This window comes from Lipophrys pholis, assembly GCF_963383615.2.
Source record: "Lipophrys pholis genome assembly, chromosome: 3".
Lineage (NCBI taxonomy): Eukaryota > Metazoa > Chordata > Actinopteri > Blenniiformes > Blenniidae > Lipophrys > Lipophrys pholis.
This window is the reverse complement of record NC_137627.1, coordinates 20,784,008-20,810,452: the sequence shown is the minus strand read 5'-3', so window position 1 is coordinate 20,810,452 and position 26,445 is coordinate 20,784,008. Positions and strand designations below refer to the sequence as shown.

Here is a 26,445-nt window from a genome sequence, read left to right as displayed (position 1 = left end):
TCTTGCTTTTGATCTGTTTTTTTTGGTTGTTTTTTTTTGTGGGACTTGATCTTATTGAATTACTTCATAATCTTAAATTTGTCCACAAACTCCTAAATTATCAAGCTCCTTGGGGGTGATGTGGAGTATTCAGTGGAAATTAAAGGCTCCCCTTTGTGTCACTCCTCATTTGGACAAACATCTTGTCCATAAAATAAACATGTGACTTTCACTACCTGGAAACCTGAAACTGGATCCTGATTCAGGAAATAAGTTTAGGCTCGATAGGCTATAATGTGTGTCATCGTTGTATGCTGCATACAAATAAATAATGGAACAAGTTAATGTAAATTCAAAATATGCAAAATATAATTTGCCTAGGTGTATCAAATAATGAGATGAAAAGAAATATTTTTTTCAGAGTGAGATATGACTGATATCATGAAAAATACATACGGTATCAACAGTTTCAAACAAATTATTGGAACAATCTGAATACAGGGTTGTCTATTGGAATGCCCCAAATCTGTAAATGACTTTAGTGGAGACTTGAAGGCGATCGTAAACATAACTTTCATGCTCATTAAATGATCCAGTGAGCTTTCGTGTCCTTTAGGAAGCTGTATCAGGATAGGAATGACTCAGAACAAACTTTATATTGATTTTCAGTCACCCTTCCCTTATAAGAGGCCAAGTGGAGTCAAACTGTCAGCAGAATGCCTCCAACAGCAGAACAGAGCCACTGGACAGCCTCAAACTGTTTATATTTGACACCTACTTCTTTTGTTTTACCTTCATCATTGGGATTTTTATTACAGTTCCAGAATGTGAGGTCTGACATTTTTTCCCAAAGAAAGAAAATGAATCTCTTTGACTTGATAAATCCAAATAATGTTTAAACAATATCCCACTTTTTGCTACTGTAAACAGTGATACCAGAAACATATGTAACAATGATGGGATGCCATACAGTACATGGGACATGCAAGAAAAACAAGTCATGAAGGCCTTGGAAACAAAACAGAAAACCAATAGCTGTGGCAGTATAAACATATACTGCTACCAAAATGCACAAGATTTTCAACTCACATTTTAGCATACTCAGAAGTCACTTATACATGTAAAAGTAACACAGTAGATTATCCGGACTAAATTGTTGAAACGTATTAGTAAAATAACATGCTTTAAATACTCATACAAGAACAATTCCCTTCAAACTGCGACTAGATAACAGCAGTTTGAGTGTTTTTATAATGCCTGACAGACATGACTGAGGAATACTAAAAGGATACCTTGCTGTTCTGACTGAGGGCGGCTTTTCCTGACAGTCCTGACTGAGGGAATAGGAATACCCTATGAACAGGACGTAACTTCTGCGTGGACGTCGTGACGTCGCAGAACAACAAAGATGGCAGGAATAGGAAGCAGCAACTACTGGGAAGGTACGGAGGCAACATTACACTGAATTTACAGTAAATAACACACGAAGCGAAACCCCGTACTTAATTCATAACGCTAAACGCCTTTTCGCCGCTATTATAACATTAGACTTGTTTAAAGACAGTTTAAACGTGCGTGTCTGGAGCAGTGAGGCAGCTAGTTAGCCGCTAGCTAACTAGCATGTCGCTTTGTAACTTCAGTTATTGAGTTAACTGTTAAATCTGCTAAACGATATAACAGCTCACCAGGTGTGCCAGCTGCCATAGATGTTAGACAACTATGCGCTTCCTACATTATTGTCATATTTATTGAGATGCTGAATGAAGTTATTTCCCATTTGGACATTAATGTTGCTCTGGCTATGGTTCGACCATATTGTGTTGACGTGACAAACACCCACAGTGTACACATGCAAACAGTAGTAAACTAAAGCATAGCAGCGATTGTTTTCTTCAATCTGTAATTGCCTACAACTTAGTTCAGCCCATTGTGTTTCAGAGATAAATAACAATAGCACTTTGAGACGGAGGGACTGTTTACAGACAAGCAAAAGACCACAGAATATCGACAAGAAAAAACCAACAAATTGGTATTGCTAAAGAATAAACAGTAGTTTAGAGCTGCTTTAAGAATCACGTGCAGAAATCATATATATTTTTTTTCCAATCCAGACTCATTCATCAACTTTACACTTTTTAGAGTCTCACAAAGCTAGTAAAGAAGTACCATACATACAGGGTATGTCACACGTAAACAAGTTTATTTTATTTCACAGGATCTAAGCTGTGACATTGCTGACCAAAAATTGTGTATGTCTTAAGAGCAATACACCATCATAGCAATCAAACACAAACATATAAGGTAACATAACGTAACAAAATCTTTTCAGCTCATGGCTTTTTCATATGGTCATTATAGTTTGTAAAGAATCTCCTGAGAATGAAGTATTAAACACACATCCTAACTAACTGAAAATCTTTGCTCTGTTCATCAATTCTTATATCTTAATTTAATACGCTCGACTCCTCTGTTGTTTCAGATCTGCGAAAGCAGGCGAGACAGTTGGAGAATGAACTTGACTTGAAATTGGTCTCATTCAGCAAACTGTGCACCAGCTACAGCAGTTCCAGGGATGGACGCCGGGGAGAAACGTAAGGTCTTCTTAAATACACGTGTAGTAATGTTTGCCTGAGGCAGCAGTGTTTTTAGGCTTATTCCAACAAAGAACGCTGTGTGTCGGAGGAGTAAAGTTCACTGCTTGTAGCTAGATTTGCAGTATATAACATTTTATCAATAAAGGTCGCAGCAGTGTGTTGCTGTCATAATGTATTTTAGTCAGTGTTTGCTGGGATAAGATATGTAACTCCAATAATCACTTTATCGTACATGAACATATACATTTTTTTTAACATTGGCTCCACAGACATGATGTTGAGCAGTACTGATTTGGGACTGGCTACATGCTGCACCTCAACAAATAAGAGCAAACCTGCAATGGGACACAGACTCACACTTGACAGTGCAACTCTGTCGATCATCTCTTGATTCCCGGTTACATAAAGCCTTTAAACGGCTTAGTAACAACACTGTCCAGTACCTGTAGCTCCTTTCCTTCCCATCAACTAACCGCGGTTCTTTGTGTTCCCCTGACAGAATTCAGCTTAACACCAGCAGCTAAATCTTAGATGACTCCACTCTTTCACACCCATTTTCGAGGTCAATACAGTATTATTATTCTGATATTGGACTCTGAGATAACTTGTTCCATGATAACATTAATGCCCTAGTTGTGGCAAATAAATTATTCATAATTTTAAGTTCAAATTTCTAAGAAATACACCGTGAAGTCTGTGAAGGGAACATTCTTGTTTAAAATCACCTTATAAGTTGTAATTGTTGCTGGTATCACAGCTGGTTTTGTTTTTATATGGCAGGTTGTTTTGTTTTTTTGAATTAAATACACAGTACATTCTTTTTTTAATTTAACGTTGAATATTACTTGAAGAAATGCCATTAATCAGGTTTTAAAACATATTTGTTTTTGCCCAGCTGAAAAATAGGATATTTCCATGTTAATGCTGCAAACAAATTGGATGGGTTTTAAATTAAGATGTATTCTTGGTTTAACAATATACATTTATTCATCTTTTTACTTTATTCTGTAAACCACAATATGAACAGTTTTTTGTAATTGCAAAAACATACATCTTGTGACTCTGGGTGTTCAGTTTCCATAACATCATCATAATCATCATTATATATATCTTTATATTTATACAGTAGATAAAAATATAACAGTTTTTCTGTGTTCTTCACACCATATTACACTTACTTTTAGCGTCGCTTTCTACTTCTTCTCCATTCTTGATTTTCCTTCCCCAAGGTCGGACACCACGCCACTGCTGAACAACTCTACGCAGGACAGGATGTTTGACACCATGTCAGTGGAGATTGAACAACTGCTGGCCAGAGTAAGTAAATTCTCTCTGGCTTGCTTCCCGTGAAACGCCTGCAAAAGTACTGCAATAAGAAGGCGACTGGATATTTGCCAAGGCTCTTGTTTTTCATCAGGAAAGAGTCCATTTTCCATGTAGTTTGTGCTCCGTCTCAGAAATATAACTTTGTTAGTTTTCATTGATCGAGTTACCCTGTAAACAACAACAGTCGTGTCGTATATGTTCCTAAAGTTAATGGCACGGTGTGGACATGAAAAAAAAAGAAAACATTTAAGTGTAAATTAATTCATCCATCTGTCTTCCATTACTGCTTCATCAGCTTATTGTCACAGTGGCGTGAATTTAGTTTACACTGGGGGAAGGGATGGCACTTGGGTCACCATTGCGGTCACCTGTAAGTGCAAAATACTACAACATAAGCACTGAACACTATATATATATATATATATATATATATATATATATATATATATATAAATCCCAAACAAATGCTACATAACCAAGAAAATGCTTCAAAATCTAGAAAACACTACAGAATCCACAAATACTACAAAATCCAGAAAACACTACAAAATTAAGAAAACACAACCAAATTCACAGACACGCTAAAAGTAGGTACCTCCTGACGGCACGGTCTTCACTGATTGGACAGAAGCACAGTCCGCCGTTTTAACTTTTTGACACGCATACTAATTGTTATATTGTGTTAAGTTGACAACATATCAAGTGTCACCTGTATTCATCAAAATATTGACCTATAAACTCAATAGTGGAATCTTCTTTGGCGCTCATGTTTTGATGCAGTATTGATTTCCTGTTAAAAAGATGGATTGTGTTTCTGCAAACTCCCCACGTACAGAACCGAACCTGGTTTATTCTAGATGTGTTTTGATTTGACTTTGTAATATGATGTGCGCCTTTTGAAGGGCTGCTTATTATTGATTTTTGTGTTTTGCATAATTTGTTGATGCTCTTATTTACCCATTTTGTTTCCCTCTTGTTTTCTTCAGCTTACTACAATTAATGACAAGATGGCGGAGTACACAAACACCCCAGGCACTGCTTCTCATAATGCTGCTCTCATGCACACACTTCAGAGACACAGAGACATCCTACAGGTACATCATATCCAATGTTTTCTACAGTCTGTTTGTATTTGACCTCTCATTTTATATTTTCCTTCATAGCAGTCTGTCAGTGAGTCCCATGAGGAATCCATGTCGCTCACACATGGCTCCGTATTTCACTTTCCAGTTTTTGTTCTTTTGATACACTTTAAGTTTTTATTTTTGTCCTTTTATAATAATGTATATAAATATATATTTTTTTTGCTCTTAGGATTACACGCATGAATTCCACAAAACCAAAGGCAACTTCCTGGCCATTCGGGAACGGGAAGATCTTCTAGGATCTGTCAGAAAAGACATTGAGTGAGTTTCCTCTCACTGCACGTCACAACTCATGTTTTTATGATCAGGCTCGGTCTGCATGTGTCACACTAATGAAAATATGGCGTCTATGGATTATTTACATTCACCATTATAAATGTAATTGCACAACTGAGTGTAAAATTCGATGTAAAAGTGCCACTTGTCCATTAAGTAATACAATAGGAAAGACATCTATCTGATAGGCTTTGAATGTATTCAACAACAGAGGAGTTCTGTGGACTAACTTCATTATTTTAAAACATTGTTAGTGTGCAGCTTTTTTTCCACAAATGCCTGAAATGTTTCCGCGTTAGTATATATGAGAAAATACAACCAGAAAGGCTTTTTATTATATTCAAAAGAAATAATACTGGTTTGATGCATTGCTTGTGTTCTCCTCTTATTGGTTGTCCGGGCATAAAAACTGCCAGGCGTTATTCACGATCCTCACTTATTCTGCAGGGAGCTAGTTGAACCTTGACTTCCTCTTGGCACACTCATGAAAAATGTTTGCCATTAAAGCTGAGACGATTCACGACCGCCGTGGCCTTGCATTGAGAAAGTGTGTCCTCCTCTCAGATTGGCTCAGTTGTGAGTGAGCGTATTGAAATGCGATGGAGGCTCCCCCAGACCATGGCTCTTGTGGGTTTTTTGTAATGGCTTATTGATCCGTGAGCCGCTGTAGTGAGCATACAGTGAGCACTGCAGGATTCATATTGATCCCACTCAATCCAGCTGAGATTGTCTGCAGAGGCTGGGAGTGATTTAGTTTCTATATAATATATAGTATTAAATATTAAAATAAAATGAAAAACCCTTCCAATATTTTATATGAAATAAATAATAAAAAAAACAACCTACATTTTCACAGTTTGAATGAATTAATGATGCGTCGAATGATTATTTAATAGTGTATTTATTTATCTAATTTTGGCACTCTTAGACCTCCATAGATTATTACTCCAAACATTTAAAGCAGATGCATTTCTCTGCTTGTATTATTTAATTGTGAAAGTTCCACACACCTATTGAGACGTTCACATATGGTGCTTTTTACTCACTGAGGCTGGAGAGCCTGTTTGTCCACAAGTGCTGTTGCCACTGACATTTCTAGGATTCTTACACCATCAGAGACACTCGTCACATTATGGGAAAGGAGTTGTGTTTGAACTAAAGGCTTTTGAACAATGAAATAATTAACTGAGTTAGAAATAAAGACTTGTGAACAAACAATGTTCACAAAAAAGTTTGTAAGGGTAGAAATAAGACTGGCATTTCAACTGTCCATGCCAAAGGTAGCATTGTTTTAGAGGGTAACTAAATAGAAAATTCCAAGTATGAATTCTTATATCAATTATGTATTAATGTAATATAATTACATGTGAGAACTGCTGTTCTAGAGGGATGAGATTGAGACGATCATAACTTTCATCCGCCATCGTATCATAATGTAAGCAACCTAAAAAAGTGTTGCGGTATTTATTATGCCAGGGATCAGCACATTAAAATGTCAGATTTTTTATATTGAAACTTTAGCAAGTCTTTCTTTGTTAAGACAAGTACAAGTTAGTTATGAACAGATAGCACCATTCCACAAAGTCAGCATTACATGGAACAGTTCTCTCAGTCTTCTCATTAAATCACATTAGGAAGGAGTGCCACTGACCCGACATCAGCTTGGTACTAATGAATCTAATGCATAAAAATGAGCCAGGGCTGTTCACCCAATGCTCAGCCTAACCATGACTAATGTGGCCACCGGCTGCTAATGAGGGAACCATCAAGCTCACATGTAGCGGGGGTGAAATTGCTCCTAATAAGGCACTGTGCAATAAGCCATGCTTTACATGAGATAATTCCTCTTGAAAACCAATTTAACTTAAACTCTGCCATTGATCTTTGTTGTTTGGTCTTGGGAAAGAAACGAGGCAGGACCTGAAAATATATCAAAAACAAGAATACTTAAGATTGTTGGATGGATCGCATATCAAGTCCGTATGTGTCAAGGTTAAGGGAACTAACAGAGCTAAAATGTTTTGTTTACATTTCTAAGAGTGGAAAGAAATCAGTGACACAAAAGATGGCATTACTGAAAAGAAAGTCAGGTAAAGATAAATGTAGACATTATTTTCTCTACATCGGACTAAGAGGATCGCTCTTTTGCTTCTTTGCTATATTCTTCATGTGGTAGTAAGCTGACTTCTTTAATGGTAAGACTCAGGTCCAAGTCCATGACCACAGCAAGCCTTCTAACTTTTAAACTAGACCTACATGTTGCTCGCTCCACAAGCGACATGCCATCATTTTGTCGAGGGTTGCAATATGAATTGTTGTAAGTAAACACAGAAAGATTTTTCTTTGTGCTGTATGATTCATTCTTCCAGATGACAGTGCTCTTTCTCCTTTGGATCCAATTTCAAGATGTTCTAAACAATGCAAAAAAAATGATTAAAGAAGACCGTAAAAGAGTAGGAAAGCCATACGAAATTAAAAAGGTGCATTTGTCATAAAACTGCTTTTTCGAAAAAGAGAATAAATATCTAAAAACTCTTCGAGAGTACAACATTAAAGTATTTGTCTTACATTCATAGATTCTTTCTTGGCAAGCAATGGAAGTAAAATCAGGCTCAAAACTATTACTACATTGCGTCACGTTTTTTGTGGTTGGAGTGAAGTACTGAGGTTGTCAGGTAGAGGGCAGTAGAGGTCTTGGCCATTGAAAGAACTTGTCCAGGACACTGTTCCCCATTGATACCTTGGATGTTAAGCTCACACACACACACACACACACACACACACACACACACACACACACACACACACACACACACACACACACACACACACACACACACACACACACACACACACACAGTCAATGCTAATGAAAAGAAATGGGAACCATTTCTATATACTGTATTTGACAATGTGACTCTAGACTTTCTCAGCAATACATACACCAGGACACACACGCACACTCACAAACACACACTTCTTGTGTGCTGCTGTGCCATTCATAATAGCAGCACGAGGCTGAGCTCAGCTCAGTCCCAACACTCCCTCTGCTCCTGCTTTCATTCTAAATGTCAGCAACAAAAATGACAGCGAGCCAGTGATTTACACTGGTGCCCTTTTAAAAAGCCATAGCAGAGTGATGAAGCTCGCTGTCACTACAGGCAATTCTACCCTTCCGAGGCATCAGCCCCACCGCTGGGGTGACGGGCTCGGGTTCACGGCAGCCGCTGATGGGTGTGTGCTGTGCGTGCGCTACGTGTATTATTTATTTTCCTTCCATTGGCTGTGAATGTGAGAATGAAATAGCCACATTTACTTGTGGACCACTTTCTGTTAGCCCGGTGGAAGTTGATGTTTAGGGTATATGCATGGTATGTGTATGCACAATCACCACTCTCCCTCCTCCATCTTGTTCTTACCAAACTGCGGGCAGGAGTCAGCGGTTCAGGGATGCTGAAATCAATAGGAATGAAAGAGAATGTGCGTGTTATGTTAGTTCAGTGCACTTCATACTAGCCCATCCACACATCCACTTCAGCTGCATAAACACTGTAAACCCAAACAACAAAGAAAACAGTTAACTTCTGGTCCTTCATAAACCTGTGTTTGTATGATAATCTGCTGTGACGTTGCATATGTTACATATTTCCTCACACTTTGACGCAGGTTAAGTACTATTGGGTTGAATGAAAAATTTGGTTCAAAATATAATGTGTTAGCAGCAGGACTGAAGTTACTATTACAGACGCCCACCTATCTTCTGTGCACCCTGGTAAAGGATTGTTCACTATTTCTAGTCATATGAGCTTTTAAAGCATTTTTAGAGCGTTGATTATTTAAGTGGACATTTTCATAATTAAAGCCTTCTGCTCTGCATATTTATTTACTGTTGCTGCAGTTATCAGATGTGCTTGGCAGATGGTGGGGAGGTTGGACTGAAGAGCTAAGGGAGAGAGAATCGAGATTTATTGTCCACACCCTTCAGACTGTCAGTGATGCGGCCAGCTTAAGTCAGCTGTTGCACCTTTCGATTAGATTGAATGCAAGTTGGATGTTGCTTTGATTTAGTGATGTTAATTGAAATTAATGGTATAAAAAAAGGCCTGAACACCTCTGCGTCAAAGCCTGATGTGGTGTTTGACCTTGTTCGATAGCAGAATAATCACCTCTGGTCTCCACTGATGTTGTTGTAGTAAACAAAGTTATATGTTGTCTGAGCCGCTGGGCTACAATCATAATAGTGCTGCTGCTTGTTCTATGTTAATTCGTTGCTGATGCAACCTGAACGTTTCGTGCTGCCACTGCTTTACATCCAAAGCTCTTCGCTGGTGAGCCACAAGAAGGCTTTTACTGTAAAACGTATGCAGGGGTGTTGGCAGTAAGGCTATCTGCAGGAGAACGGTCTACACAGCAGTTACGGAAGTGCTTTTTGTCACTGGACCGGATTAATCATTGTAAGGAATCGCTACAAGCCACACGTGTTTGCAGTTTGTGTGAAGCAGCAAAGCTCAACAACACTATTACGTTGATCAACACCTTTAACGTGCCAGCATAGCCTCGTGCAACTCCAGTGAATGTACAAATGTGTATTGAGAAGGATTCTAACCTCTGATAGATGACATATAGAGCTTATTGTCACTGCACTTTAAGAAAGTAACTTGCTTGTGATATTCAGTCTGTAGCTGTCCGTCGATGTTAAAAGACAAGGAATGTGGATTCAAATTGTGTGTGCTGTTGTAGATGGTGAACCCCCCCCCCCCCCCCCCAAAAAAAAAAATCTAATTTATACATCGAAATGTTCATATATTATAAATGTAATTCTCATGTACTCAAATTTCTTTTTAGTGATGTTCTACTGTACATTTTCTTTAGCTTATAAGTCATTAAAATCAAAAACACACCATCTCAAGTATTACATAAGACATAAAAAATGCTATAAAAATGCTTGAAGCTTTTTAGTTGTAATTAAAATGATTAACTTATCAATGTGCCTGTATAAGACTCTTTCTCTGGCAGTGTCTGATTGTCACAATGTTTGTAAAACTGTCCAACACAAAGGAAAAAGCTACACTGGTCACAATAAACATTTACATCTTTTACTTTATTATGTTTTTTTTTTATAAATCAGCTTCTCTTACCCATCTTTCATGAAAAGATTCAATTAAAATCTTGCAATTTATTTTTCCCCAGGACGTACAAGAGTGGCTCCGGGGTCAACAACAGGAGAACAGAGCTGTTTCTCAAAGAGCATGAGCACCTGAGAAAGTAAGTTCAGGTCACACTGCCCGTCATCACCTGATTCAGATGTTCCAGCATTTTTAATTCTGTCCATTCACACACTGTCGGTTATTGAGCCCCAGCTGCTTGAAGCAGATTTACAGTTTATAATATATAATGGCATTAAGACAAAGCACTGCCGCTTTTTCTTTCGTAGCTGCACGTTCAGATAAATCTAAGCGAGGCTAACTGATCTTCATGGTGCAGCTCAGGCAGAATAGCACTGTAAATCATCATTGCTGCTGATCCTTGCTTGTTGAGCACAGGTACACTGTTGACATTTTATCTCTTTATAGCTTTCCTTTCTAACCACAGAGAGTTTTTGTATTTCTTAGTAAGTTTGCTTCTTAAGTGCAATTTAGCCAATTCCTGGTTTGTTCAGATCCAATTAATTATATAGAAAACATCTATGATTTTAATGCCAGATATGATTTAATATCTCAATTCACAATTACTTTATAGGTCTCAAAAGTTAGATATTGTATTTTTGTGACATGATAGGTCAAACTACGATCTCCAACACCCTCATTAGCGTCCCACTATTATTTGGCTCGGCCTCATCCTCCGCAGAACAGCATGTGATAGTAAGTTTGACTGCTGGAAGTGTCTGTGTGAGTGAGAGGTGTGAGATGCACCCTGTGTGGAAAGGAAAATTGAATGTCAGCAGGACACATGCACCTGCGTACAAACACGCACTCTCATGTAAGCACAAGCAAACCACAAAAGCTATTTATACTTCCTCGGGTCTCATCGACAATAATAAGAAATAATGCTCCTGTTATTCCCCATGAAATACTTGGTTCATTTCAAAACAAGCCGAAGCTGCTCTCAGTCACCCTGGCTAATATTTGTCTATTAATGTTCATGTTCAGACTTGTCTTGCGTTTTGTTGTTGGTTTGTTCTGTACATATACAGTATTATGCAGTGGTATTTGTATACATATGTGTGTATTTTTTTCTTGTCTCTCTATGTATACATCAGTTTTCAAAAGTTTCAGACTGCTGTAATATAGCGTGAGTTATCCATCGTGTAACACCAGTGAAAAGGTGTCTGACTGGCTCCAGATTTATTTATTCTGCAGCAGAGGAAACATCCATAAACATACTGCTGGTGTTTGTTAAGAGTTATCTTCTGCGACCAAGGGTGGTGTGATCCCCACGGAACCCTGATCTTAACACAATCTCCTCAGTGTGTGTTTGCATGAAGAGACAGAATGATCTGAAACACAGAAAGTCCATGCTTATATACTCAAGTGCTCAAGTGTGCTGAAAACAGCAGAAGCTGCTTACTAACGTGTCACTTGACAACAACTAATCCGTTAAAAAAAGGTTTTGCGTTTACACTGCAGCAGTGGACACACTGACAATGATGTAGTTAGTATGCCGGGCCACTGGATGGCGCTGTTGCTTGATTTTGTAATGAAACCACACACAGATATGTGCGTAGAGAGCAATATGCTATAAAAGTGAAGAAAATGGAGAGAACATCTGTATGGACTGATGACGCATCTGATGCTATCAGGGGTGAGTCTCAACTATTAAACTACTGATATGGACGATAAAACCAGAATACGGACTGCGAGTCAAACCACTACAGGTCTGCCATGTTTGTTTACAGCTGGATGAGCAGAAGGAAGGGGAGGGAGGGGGAGATATGAGCATACGCAGTAAGAGCGCTCCATAGCCTTCGGCAGTCTCTGCAGGAGGGAATAGCGACCGTGAAAGAATCTTTCCACCTTGGGAGCTGGGACAAAAACTTTGCGGAAACAGTGGGTCTGCACCGGTGTCGTGTAAACGGACGTCCCAAAAGTGAAGGAAGTTTTGCGGACACACTCGTATTCGTTGTCGTGTAAATGGTGATTTCTCTCCTGCTAATCCACTTTCCAATGCAAATGATTAAAATAAACTAACACATCTCTCTTACTGCTGGCCTAAAACTTTTGCACAGTACTGAGTGTGAATATTAGGTGCCAAACACACTGTAATCTTTGTACTGACAGCTACCATGTGGGTTTCTCATGTATTGGAGGGCGTTGTAGCTGACTATTTGTCAGTGTTTTGTTCAAGGAGGGATGAGTACACATAAAGGGATGCCGTACATATAGAGGTATGATAGCCTTCAAGGAAACAGAGGTACAATACAGGCTTTTAGACGACTGTAAGTCTGTAGACCTGTGAAATGAGAATAGCTAGTGACACTGTCGTGAGCTCTACTCACTCTGGATTGGTGCACTCGCATTCCCAACTGTCAAAAACCTGTGCCAGTCCACCACAATTGATTATGATATTGATGATAAAATTATCTCATTAAACCACAACCCATCTTATAAAGCTTCCCCTGACCATTGGCAAACATGGGAGAGGATAGAGGAGATTGGAGATGAGGATCAAGTTACGCGTGATTGATCCTATTAGAGCGCTATAACAGGAAAGAGAGCTGAAAGAGAAATGGGAAATGTGTTAGTGACCAGAGCAATAATCTGAAGTGTAAGAGGAACACAGACACAGGATGAAATATTTGAGTGAAAGTGTTTGCCTTTCTGATTTGTGATTCCTCACACAGTTTGTGATGACCTTTGTTGAAAAGTCCTCTTGTTCTTAATATTGAACATAACCCTTAGACCATTGATCATAGCTAGAACATTCACAAATTCCCAGCAAGCAGAGAAATAAAGCTTCTCTTTCACAGCACTGGGATTTCTACATAAACTAGGGATGTCCCGATCCGATCGATAGGTATCGGATCGGGGCCGATATTGGTGATTTGTGAGTGATCGGGGATCGGCAAATCCAGCTGATCACCCCGATGATCTAAAAAAAAAAAAAAAAAAACACGGTCCGCAACGTCACCTAATAACCACAACAATCACGGACTACAAGCTCCGGTCGAGCTGCAGAAGCTAGAAGCAGGCGGAGCGGGGCCATAGACCTATAAAACTAGAGTTACGTTAGAGTTAGGTTTATGTGTTTATGTGCAGAAGTGTACTTCTAAATTTCTATGTGGTCTGTCTTCTTCTGCTTTTTTATTGTGTTTGGTGAGTCACAGCGCCCCTAAAGGCCTGGCATGTGTACTACATGCCCTGAAGCCTCGTGTTGAGCCGTGTTCATAGTGAGGTGTGGACAGTTTTTTGGGTGAAGGCCAGGGAGAACAAAGATAGTTTTTTCGTCGTGTGGATGTACCCTCAGTTCACAACAACAACAACTAAAGAGAAAGAGAAGAATTTCGATTCAATAAGTGAGTTGTACAATAATTTCTAGCTAAACAAAGCTTCTGCCAATCGTGCTTTTGCTTTTTGCATCTTAGTTGCTCCAAAAATAGACTATTGAGTATCTTTGCAATAGCAATGTGAGTATCGGATCTGGAAAGTATCGGTATCGGCCGATACTCAATTCTGAAAAATCGGATCGTATCGGGGGCAAAAAAGTGTGATCGGCACACCCCTAGCATGAACACTTATTTTTGCTCAATTTGTTTAAAAACATTTTGTTTGTCTAATTAAAAGAACAAAAACCATGTCATAGGGACTTTTGGGGGAGTGGCATTATACAGTTGTATGCATTTTCCCATACTCTCGTTATCCTGCTGATAATTATATTAAGTGTCTTTGCTCCAAAGTAGTAACGTAATACATGATGGATTAGAAAACTTCACAATGTACGAGGCATTGATTAATGTCTGCGTCAAGAGTATACATCATAAAGGTAACTGACACTCCCAACAGAAAAGTCATTAGCTGTAACTAATGACTTTCCAGTTGAAAACCGAACCTGTCTTCTTGTGTTCATTTTCAAGTTCCCATCAAGTCAAGGTTTAACGAATTTCCCTCTGTAAATAATAAAGTATTTCTATTCTATTAATCTATTGAGAAAGACAGGCATAGATGTGCTTGTTTTGACATTTTTCCTTTTGAATGGCGATAATAGAGCCGCATGTGTTTCCACACCACTCGGCCACTCCTGCACGTCTGCTGGTAATGGTATTGTTACCGATCTGTCACTTACAGTGTTAGTCAAGTGTAACTTTTAGTTGCGAAATCTACTTTGAACGCTAAATATTCTTTCTATACTTAACATTGCTCCCTATCTCTGCCTTTCTCTCTTCATGCCCGGATAGCCGTTTTTTCCATCTCTCCCTGCCATAAAGGTTAGTCTTCATGAATAAACTAAAGGAAGGGAAGGGCCGCTCCATTTTGTTGGAGAGCTCTAATGGTTGCGGTCACTCTGATAAGGACTTCCTGTCAAACAGGAGCTTTTGACATGGCGGTGGTGTGACTGTGAAACCAAATCACACCTCACGTTGACATTTGCGTTTATTTGAATAAGTGGGGTTCCTGGTTGACATACCACCAACACCAAATCTTCAATTCAAAACTTATAAAAATGTTTAGTTTTGTCAGTAATTGTCTATCTAAATTCAAACTGTGGAATCATTCATCTGTGGGATATAAAGAAGCTTTAGTTAATGCTACAAACAGCATAACTGAGTCTCTCATATCGCATCATCCCGCATCTTTAAATTGACTTTGCATGAGATTGTACTGAAGCCAAGTGGAAAAGTGCCTAAACCCTATTTAGTCATACATGCTACAGTACAAGGGTTTCATTCTATGACTTGATAGTTTTCTTTATAAAACCTTTCAATACAAAACTCAATTTCTTTAAATGTCCCGCAAAAACTGTAATATATGTATGAATTGCATCCACCTTGTCAAAAAGGCTAAAAGGATTGTATTATTTATATGATAGAATAATAACCTTCATGATTGAGACACTGTTGTGGAGCTCAGTTATGGAGGAAAGCTCTCAATTTACTCATTACTGGTCTATATGTCCACCCTCACCTAAAGGATTAAATATACGATTACAAAGCAGTTCAATGTAGTGGTCTCCCCTGCGTGACAGCTTCACTCTTCCTCACTAATCAAAGTCAAGCTGCTACTCCTCCACATTGAGAGGTGAGGTGGTTCGTGCCCACTGGTTGCCCCTGGTTGGAGTTGTACCTTGCATGTCCAGGTGGGAGGGAGGGGGTCCCGGGCTTGACTCGATACCTGCTGGAGCAGGAACTAAAGAACACGTATAAATGCATTTTTCTATTATTGATAATAATGATGATATATATATATTTTTTCCTTTTATTTTAAATAGATTCTTAAAAAACATGACCTCCATATTAGTTACTTTGTAAATACTACCCTAAATATTTGTTCTGTGTCGGCTTGTGCACCAGAAGAGACATGCAAATGTTGCAGGTCCCGTTGGCTGCTGCAGAGTCCTGCATGTTGTGAATACTTGGGAATTGCAGTCATAAAGAACGTAATGGCTGCTGAACCGATTCAAATCACAAAAAGCAAAAGTGAACATAAATGAACGATCAACATTTGCAGGGCTTTGTATAACTTCCCTGCTCAGGCTTTTTTGTTGACTCATCATGCAGCAATCCTTGTGTATACTGTAATTGCTCCAGGTCATTTTATCGCCCATTTAAATGACTGAAATTTATGGGAAAAATAACCCGGCAAGTAAAACACCTCCACTCTTTAGCCTCACTTTGTGCAAGGTTTTAATTGCAACACAACCATATAATCTGCATCGCAGAGTGTAGGGGCACATGAAATGATGCTGGAGATGCAAAACGTTGTGAGTAATTCCGTTTGCTCCTCAGCATTCACCTACAGTCGCCACCCGCTACACTCTTTTTCTTACTTATTCTCTCGCTTGCTCTGTTGAGATCCCAATTTTTTTTTCTCGTCCAGCTGGCCTGTTGCCATCTTGTGAAGTCTGATCCAAAGTATCGTTTCCCTTGTATGCTAATGCAATCTGTGGAGAGAGAACTCTGAGGATTTATGGTAAAGTGCTCCTCTCCTCTGGGTTGAACCTTAAAGCCAAAGAGAGTTTGGTTCAGACTCGGTGATTCATCCAGAAAGCATATCAAAGTGAGTGTCGATCATCTTCTGTCCAATAGTTGATCGTGATAAATAAATAATATGGTACATTAATTACATTCATGGACGACTAGCGGATGAATGACCAGCGCAGTTTTCAGTAAAGATATGAACAAGACAAAAGTACTCTGTTGTTGGGAGAAAATAATTTTTTTTTCTTTTCTTCTTATGATGAAGTGTCAAATGTTCAAGTTGTGGCCAAATGCTCACCTCAGGTGTTTCTTTACCATCTGGTGGGAGTATGCAGGCAGGAATCACTACATCAAAAATCACCAAGTAAACAAACATTTGTTGTTCCCAAACTGTTGTTATGAATGAAGCTGCACCAGCAAACTGTTCAGGCCGTATTTGTTTATTTGTGTTCTTGAACCATTTGAACGCAATTCGTCTGTTTGTAAACGAGTTTTATGAGCCTCCCTTCTGGCCTCAACTGATTTCCACTCTTTCTTGTTTTAAATTTGGTTGTTACCCCAGTCCCAGGTTTGCCGTGGTCTTCTTGGGTGCATTTTATGCATTCACCATATGGTATTCTTTGTGTATTTTGCGACAAAGCTCAGTTTCGTCTTTGTGTTTCGTTGCGGGAGATCTGCTGAGTATTTAGCAGCAGGTTTTGAATCAGCTCTTAGCTTTGATTTGCGACCACTTTTCCACTTTGCTGATGCAGTCTGTGCTCTGCAAACTGGTGCCAAGATCTGAAAGACTATTTCCCAGGCACAGTAATTAATGTTCCAGTTTACTGGGCTGATTCTATTAGTTGTCTCATATTGTTCTAAAAGCCAATGTGACGGAGCATTTACTCACGAGGAGTATCGGTGAAGTATTTTTTCCCCTCCAGAATGACAGGTAAATTGTCACACGGCTGAATGGATGAAAACAGATTAGAAGGGTGTAAGCGTGAAGTAGTTTGCCATGTCATACGTTGGTGCGACTGTGAGGGGAGCAGGAAAACTTGTGGAGAGCGTGGGTGTATATTCATCACACTGGGAAAAGCAATTAGCTTGAAGCTAATGAGCAATGTAATGACTGCAGCAAAACACGACTGAACAGGGGAAACAGAAAGAAACCACTCAAAGCTGAAACCATGGAACACCCTTTAATACATGAACGTGATAGCACTATCAAGTTCGCCACTTTGGCTGCAGACTGTATGGAGGGGAGAATGCATTAATGTTATGCTTCATCTCATCTACGCCAGGAAAGAAAAAAAAAAAAAGTAATCTCAACTTCTCCACTTCTTGGTTTGAGCTTGTGACATAAAGGGAAGAATATTATCAGATGAGTTTGTTTTGTGTTGCTTGTTTGTATGTCCATCATGATGTTTTTTTTATTCAAGTCATTAACTGTTTCCACTTTACTGAACCACAGTCGCCTCAAGATGGCTTTTTATCTTTTTCAGTTCTACTGCCTGTGATAGAATGCGGTTTAATCTAATGTCTCTCTTAGTCAAATAAAGGTGTGCCTGCCAGCCTTCACTGTGATTGTGGTGCCACTTTCCAATCCACTGCATCATTAGCTTTTCATAAATGACTCAATTTTTGTCAGGGGGAATAAAACTGCAACATTTATAATATGAAACTGTTACCAGAAAGGCATTTGGGACCTTTCGTCTTGCTTTGACCCACGAACACCAGATCATCCAGCTTCCCAGTGTATCTACATGAGTATGTTTGACCTCATGCCACTTAAAACCTGCGAAATAAACAACCTGTCCAATTAATGTCTGCCACACTGTGTCTGCTCCACTGTGTCTGCAAGATGTACTCATGCAGATCTCAGGGTAACTCTCCTATGGTAGCGATAGCAGTGTGTGTTCATGCACGACAACTCTGTGTCCTTCAAACGCCCTCATTCTCCAGGACCCACTTTTAAATGAATGTGCACGGAAATGAAATGGAATTGCTGGGGGGGAAAAGCCCCTGAGAATTTAGTAGATATGCTTGGGACATAGACACAATTGAAAATGGATTTATGCTGATCTCATTGGGTTGAAATGCAAAAAAAAACGATGGTAATAGAAGCTCAATGAAATTTACTGTTCGTTGTCCGTCTCGAGTGGCAGACCAGCACAGACAATGACCCCAATCTCCTTTGTACCACAATCACATTTATTTAAAATCGATTCTTTATTCACAGTATTTTTTAAATATTCATTATCTATGTAATCAACCTAAATTATAGTTGGTGGGTGGTAATGGACTAAGTATATTGCATTCATCTATATTTGTGACAATAATGCAGATCAGACCATGTTTTATGACCTATTCATGTAGATATCAACAACATTGATAATTTCTTTTTTGTAGTAGTAGTAGTGTGATTTGAACTAATTTTGTTATGGCATTAAGCTGGATGGTGTAAAGTTAATCATCTTTTTCATTGGTCAGTGGCAGATTCCAGGACAGTATCAGGACTGGTCTCACTCTTGTGGTCTTGCCCAAAATTGTTTGATCAGCAGAGTTACTTGCCAGCAGTGCATATGCAGAGCCTGGAGGTATTTTAATTTTTTTTTCCAGCTCACTTAAAAAGAGAACATCTGCAGGGCACAGATGGGGCAGCCCATTAAATGTACGGAGATTTGCATACTCCTCATCCATCTTTCTTTGGAAGTTACCATGCGATTAAAAGAAAAGTATCTGTTTTTACACTTGATTTAATAAAATATGTAATGAAAAGCTGTATGATTTTCTCTCCCTCTCGGATTAAATTAAAGTTGATTCAGAGCCAAGAACACATGATCAGTTAAAGATCATGAACTAGAGCCTGACTGCAACATCCCAGGCTTAAAGCACTCAGCTTGTAAGCATATTTGTTGAAGGAGTTTTGAAAATATTTGTCACAGTCACAGGCCTTAACGATTTCCTTGCGTGAGTCGCAGGGCCTCGCAAACGTATTCCCGGGATTTTGCACAACTTTCTTTTCAGAAAGATGGTTTCATTGTTGTTGTGGATGCTTCCAACTAATCTTGAACCCTTCCCAGTTGATTTGACGTGAAATTGATTGCACAAGAAACGAGCAATCCCAGATTTGTGACGGCCGCCAACATGTTTCCGGATCACCTCCAAGATTTAATGGGACCTTCTATGGTCTGATATTGATCCGTGGTGAAAATCTTTCAGTGCAGTTGTTTTGAGGTAATCTTGCTGACAGACAGACAAACAAATATGATTTTTATTATGCCCTTGGCGAACGTAATTCCCGCATTTTGTAGCACATCTGAAGACAAATGGTGGGAGAGCTCTAGATTTCCAAAAAGGTCTATTGATAGTAGCGAACAAGAACATTTCTCAAACGTTGTAATGTTGAGCGAGCGTTGGGAGACGTGTGTGCAAACTCCTGGCAAATTGCTCAAATGCTCCACCTTTCTTGCAACATCAATGTTGCAAGAATTTGACAAGTAGCAATACCGTGTGACAATTGCCAATTATTTTTGGGTGGGAAAAGCTGGAATCTCAGGAAACCCTTCCTTTCATGTCTTCAAACAGATAAAGCTTAGTGGAGCTCACACATCGGGCAGTGAGTTGAAGATGTGGCGCTAGTGAATGGATGTGGAACTATGAAGCAAAATCCCTTCAGGGTCGTTTGTTTGGTTTATTTCAGATCTGTGGAACATTATCCAAATTGATTACATTAACAAAACAAACCGCTGAGAGCTTTGTTGTTCATGAGCAACGTGAGACATAAAAATAGTATTTCAGCATATTAAGTGTGTGTGAGTGTGTGTGTGTGGGTGTGTCTTCCAGTATTCTCTGTCGGACAAAAGCCAGCAGATACGTTGCAGATTCATGAGGTTAAGTCATCAACAGAACAACTGTTTTCCCTAATGTATGTGTAATGTGTGAGAGTTTCCTGTTTATGAGTTTGTGGTTGTTGCTAATGCATAAGCTTGAGATTTTTGGTCAATTAGTGCATGTTTGAAACTGATTCTTTCCCTTCCCTTTGAGTTTTATTGGTCATATGAGAAAACCTGTTGTGCAGTGTCTCACCAGAAATTTATCACCGAGCTTCGTACAAGACATTTATACATTCATCCCGTATATATAAGCAGATTATTTTCTATACCTGTTTTATCTGACTCATGCAGGAGACGGACAGGGTCAGTTGGTAGAGCGAGCCATCTCTCTATTTGAAGGTTTCAGGTTCGATTCCCTATTTGTCCACATGTCGAAGTGTCCTCGAGCCCCAAATTGCTCCCATTGCATATATTGCCTTGCACGGCAGCCGCCTCCATTGGTGTGTGTGAATGGGGGAACGTGATTAACAATGTAAAACACTTTGGGGACCGCTCAAGCAGTGAAAAAGTGCCTTATCAGTGAAATCCATTTACCATTAAATCCATTTCCAGACAGACAGAGGTTACTCAGAGTTGTTAGCTGTAGAAGGAAGAACATTTACCTGGAGAAAACCCTCATACAGGTCAAAATTCTTTGTGACCATTAGGTGTCATTTTTTAAAAATGACCATAACATGTTAAAGCTGCTTCGCTTCATAACTAACACGTGTCTTCCTCTTCTTCTCTCCTCCCCCTCTCTCTGCGTATAGCTCGGACCGACTGATGGATGACACGATAAGGTAAGACCCGATCTCCGTCTTGCTCGGGTGAGAAGACATGAATTTACATATGAATTTAGGAATTTATTTTAGTAAGCACCTTCCCGTAGTTGTTTGGGTTTAACATAAAATCGATACAGAAAATGGAACTGCATCCTTTAAATTCAGCAATAGTTGTTACAACAAACGACATGATCGTCGTGTTAGTTTATGGTTTGTAATTGGATTTATTATTTTAGACCTGGACTATAATTAATCTTTCAGCGTTGTCGCTTTTTGGGCACGCTGATCATTTAGTTGGGAGCGAGTATCTACCCAGTGTTTACTGTGTAGCTCCTCCTATTTGGCACATTTATTGCTATCATCCATCTCTCCCTGCTCCTTTTCGGTCCTTTCCTTTAAACTCTGCTTTTTTTTTTTTTTTTTAAATATGTTGCTCATTAATAAACCTCACACAGAAAACCTTGAGGACTCCTTCAATACTTGGATTTTGTCATTTATCTCTACCTGCATTTCTTTCTTCCACTTGTGCAGCTGTTTGGTCTTTCAGTCATTAAGTCGTTACAGAAACAAAAGAAGAGAGAAGGGAAGATCAGAGTTCAGACCTTTGGCAGGTCGTTTTGGTCTCGGGTTCTAATTGGGAAAAAAAAGAGACATGATTAGGAAGAAAGACATATTCATGGTTGATGTACTAAATCATCAAGATTTAGCAATTGATTTTCAGTACTTTACGGAGTTTGATGTAACACATGCAGAAAGCATTCATTAATTCATGAAAAGCACATTGTAAATCATTCTTATCATCTTGTGGCAGCTCTCTGTGCCAATTCATTTCTCTACAGATTGATACATATCTTATCAAGTCTTCAATTAATGGGGGGTGACTGTGGCTCGGTTCATAGAGGGCTCATTATTCAATGTTACGGGTTCGATTCCCTATCTCCCCCTGTCCACATGCCTTTGAGCAAGACGCTGAACCCCAAAGTGCTCCACTGGTCACAATACTGGTGAAATCCATATTTTATATATATGTATATATATATATATATATATTCTCAAAAGTAAAAACAGTCCCATTTTAATTGACCAATTCAAAGACGAGTTAAGATCACTCTTCGATCAATCACTGACCAGTTTCAAACAAAGTGTGTCTTCATCCTGCAGCTCTGATTCTCCTGAGCTGGTTAACATTGAGATAAATGCTGGTTGATGTTGCTGGAGTCAGCAGAGTGTTTCCTCCTGACGGAGGAGAACATGAGCCCAGAAGTGCCGCTCCACGCCAAGACTGCGGACTGTCCCCTCAGCAATCTCCAACCACAGGAGATGCCGTGACCTGACCTGCCCAAGTTCACACTTGCACCCCGTTGCCAGTGAAACCTGCTGTGCGGGACAAACTCGCAGCAGTGTCTCTGTGACATAATTGATGTTACATTGACTCACCTTAATTACTTAAAGACCTTTAACCCTTCCCATACTTAAAAAATATCATGACTTTTAAATGTTTTGAGTGACGTCATTGGGATTTTGTCGTCTCTTGTAGGAACACCATGTTTGTGTGCCGTGGCTTTGTGAGCAGATTGTTGATAATACATGTGCAGCTCAGTCACGCATACAGACCACCCCCTTGCTCATCAGCCTCCGCAGCCAAACGAGTAAATAACTGTGCTAATACGTTTACTTTGTTATGACTTTGGCTCCTGTGGGGCTCTGCCACTGTGGGATATTATCCCTCATGGCCACTGCTTGCCGATGGGAATGCTGCAGTTTAACCAGCATGGTGAGAAAAACAAACACATGTACCACAGTTCTCCTGATATTTTAAATCAATATTTTCTATTATTTGGTCAAAATACATTTATTAATACTGTATTCCGTGAAGAACAAGCATGGAGAAAGTATTTCATAAAGTAAGTGAATCTGATTAGCTTCTCAGTGTTAAAAGCTCATACCTATATATAATAATTTTACTTCAACATTTGGTAACATTTGTTGGATGTGAAAAATGTTTGTATCACCAAATACTCCAAACTGTTGTAGGGTCCATTCACAAGCCAATGATTCCTAGTTAATTTCCATTAATGAAACACCAGAATATTTCCAGATATCTTCTTAGCTGTGCAGAGATAAGTGAGAGGATGTCTTCAGAGCCCAATTTCTCCACCTCGGATGAGGTGCAGGGCTCAGAGGTGGGCTCAGTAGCTTCTATTGATTATTGTGTGTAACAGATGCCACAGGAGGCCAACACAGAGCTCCAAACTTTTGCTGCCAAATGCCCAGCTGCACTTTCCTGCCCTGAAAGTTGCTGAGGACAAGAGATGTACAATAACCCAGCAATTCTATACCTTCCGTCTACGAGCCTCACACCGAGGGCTCCCACGTGATATGATGTCAATAAGCTGAATATTATACGATACTAGGGTAATATACTCCACGATGAGCCTTCTCTTGTAGCATGAATGTGCTTGGAGATGTCAAGAGGTGATCAAAATGTGCAAACTGTGCTTAAATCTAATGGGCAGACAGCTTGAATGTCTGAATGTTGGCAATGTTGTTTATTTTGAACATATAAAAAAAACATCAATTAAAACAATGAATACAGTCAAAGCTTAACCTGCTGGAAAAAGAAAGAAGGAATCACAAGCTTATAAACATGGTGTGAAAACATGCAGCCCAATTGACACTTAGAAACTGTCAATCATCTGGAGTCCTTCAGCAAAGTGTTAGACACAGGGGGGTAAAAATGACTGGATAAACCTGAAATTATAATGAGAATACTTACATTTGCATTGGGCTGCACACAGTGGAGTAACATTATAGGAGTAGAAGGCATTGAGTATTTAAGTTTAATTCAAGACTTGCTCACTGATGGACTGGCTACAACTTTAGGTTGTTTTCTGCCTTCATTCATAGTCAGTTGGGATCCCACCATGAATCAGATGTAATATGGTGGCAAAATGACTTGTGGAGAGTTATGTGTTGATATTTATATATGTCGTGGGATTTGTGAGTGCATTCTTGGAATTCTACTTTACAGGATTGCGTTGCATATCAACCCCATAAGGAGGCCATCTTGGGTTTTCTACAGGTAGTTTGGCCTCATACAATCCAAAGACATAAGGAGCTGCTCAGACTAGTTGACCGTTGGAATTTACTGCTGTGTAGTGATGCTGGACGGCCACTAGTCAGTTGTCACCTAATTGGACGTCCATTATGTGGACACCTCAGAGGTTCAGCAGGTGACGGACCTCGTAGGTCAGCGCATAAACCTCACAGCTGTCAGAGTAAACGAGAGGGAAACTCAGAGCCTCTTCAACACACTGCAGGAGGAAACAGAGCAGAACTTTATCTCTCTCTAGTCGTTCATTCAAAAGACCATAGAAGTAATTAAAAGAAGAAGAAAAATATCAGCTATGATGATACCAAGTTATATCTTATCCTGTAAGTGGCCGATGCACTTTTTTTACAGTGTAGTCAACCAGCTTTATTATTTTCAGTGATCTGTTGTTGCATTCTTATGCAGAGTTGCTCTCTGGTAGAGGTCGTTAGCGATTTATTTCTCTGTGGCTCCGTTCACACTGCAGGTCTTGATGCTCAATTCCAATTTTCTGCTGGGATTCCATTTTTTTGCCTGATCGTTCACACTACATTTTAAAGGCGACCTCGACCAGACTATCAGACGTTTTCGGGTCCCAGAGCGCATGTGCAGAAGGCGGTGTGAAGTCACTCCGAGCGCGCTATTTACGGAAGTAAATATGGATGGTCCGCACCAGGGTTGCCAGATGTGACTGGCAACACGGGCCTGTGCGTGTAGATCTATTTTCAAGTGGTTGTGAAAAACAGTCTGACCAAATCCAGACAAAAAGAGGAGGGAGTGAAGACTGAGAATGAGGGGTTAAAAGAGAGAGCACAGCTTTTAATATTTTGGCGGAGCCACTTCCTCCGGCGATTCTCCGTGACGTCAGTCACTCATAAATGACGAGGCAGTCACAACATATGATGGAGGCCTGGGTCACTTGTGAGCTAAAAAATCTGAATAGGGTCACATTCCCTGTGAAGGTTCCCAAAAGACGGACCTGTTTGTTACTGAAGATGAAGCTGCAGCCGGGAGAAAAACCAGCCAGGACAGACTTCATCTTCTACCTAAACTGTGCAGAGGTTACGTGACTGTCCACTTTGGCTATGAGTGTTTTGTTCTGGACTGATAAGACTGTAGGCTGCCATGAGTCACCTGAGTCGGGATAAAACGGTTACAGAAGATTATTGAAACGGGATCGATGGTCCAGTTTGCACTTTTAAAACTTCTCACTCTTTAAACTGTTTGGAAAAAGTCCTGCAGTGGATTGAAAGTTTTGGTCTCACGCTGACTCAATGACAGTACTAAGAAAAGCACTGATGGCTGCTCTTCCTCTCTGTTTCTGTCTTTCTTTTCCTAGCATTGCTATGGCGACCAAGGAGAACATGACCTCCCAACGGGGCATGCTGAAATCCATACAGAGCAGGGTCAACACGCTGGCCAGTATCCTTTATTCTGCTCGTGCTCGACTGTGTGTGGAGCCAAATGGTTTAAAGTCAAGGGATTATTAATACAATAATTGCTAATGCTCTTTTGGGAATTGATCCAGACATTGCTTTTTTTCTCCCTCAATAGAAGGAGGCTATTTGGAGCTTCACCAAATGCTATATAGATATCAGTTTGAGCATTTATGGGTCCTTAACGTTTCACTCTTACAGATCGTTTCCCAACCATCAACAATCTCATCCAGCGAATCAACCTGCGCAAGAGAAGGGACTCGCTCATCCTTGGCACTGTGATCGGCGTCTGCACCATTCTCCTGCTGCTGTACGCCTTTCACTGAACCCCGTGGGATCAGTCCAGAAGAATTCACGGGCTCTTTGCAGCGAAGGGGGACACACTGGAGACCGAGCTCGGTCTCGGTGGTTAAAGGACAGAAGACATTCAGTCGGTCCAGTTCTGGGACTGAAACACATTCGGACTGTATTTAGCAAGGAAACACATTGAGAGCTGGTGCTTGCATGTTCTTCTACCAACAAGGGATTCAAGACCAAAATGACCTGGAAGACTAGATTAAAAACAAATGTTGATAACTCACTTGGAGAGAAACCTCGTCGGATTAATTGTATGAAGAGACTGAGACTGTGATCTTTTTTTTTTCTTTTTTTTTCTACAGGCGAAAGAAGTTTTAGTTCATTGGTTGTTTTTAATTAATGGAGTGGGACCGATCTTTCATGTGGGCTGTATAATGTGAATTAATAAATTATTCATATCGGTATGTACAAAAGAAGTGTGTGACACTAAATATATAACTTTTATCTCTAATAAAAAGTGAAACAAGGCAG

At 39.7% G+C, this 26,445-nt stretch overlaps 1 protein-coding gene across 2 annotated transcripts; it reads left to right on the top strand.

The window, feature by feature from the left end:
* The first annotated feature begins 1,356 nt into the window (after positions 1-1,356).
* Positions 1,357-26,445, top strand: gosr1 (golgi SNAP receptor complex member 1). 2 transcript variants are annotated; one of them, XM_080460512.1, is made up of 9 exons: positions 1,357-1,421; positions 2,459-2,570; positions 3,803-3,890; positions 4,886-4,993; positions 5,214-5,305; positions 10,511-10,585; positions 21,079-21,108; positions 25,521-25,603; positions 25,819-26,445. In XM_080460512.1, the coding sequence occupies exons 1-9, from the start codon at positions 1,388-1,390 to the stop codon at positions 25,941-25,943; spliced, it is 747 nt and encodes a 248-aa protein (XP_080316638.1). In that variant the 5' UTR covers positions 1,357-1,387; the 3' UTR covers positions 25,944-26,445. The 2 variants fall into 2 exon arrangements, with proteins under 2 accessions (XP_080316638.1, XP_080316637.1); XM_080460511.1 differs by lacking the exon at positions 25,521-25,603 and having other exon boundaries at positions 1,372-1,421; positions 25,819-26,434.

Bases quoted from the DNA above. Each gene is read 5' to 3' on its own strand.
- gosr1 (XM_080460511.1), top strand. From the start codon at position 1,388: ATGGCAGGAATAGGAAGCAGCAACTACTGGGAAG. The intron at 1,422-2,458 runs GTACGGAGGCAA...CTGTTGTTTCAG, and splicing joins AAGCAGCAACTACTGGGAAG to ATCTGCGAAAGCAGGCGAGA. The intron at 2,571-3,802 runs GTAAGGTCTTCT...TCCTTCCCCAAG, and splicing joins GATGGACGCCGGGGAGAAAC to GTCGGACACCACGCCACTGC.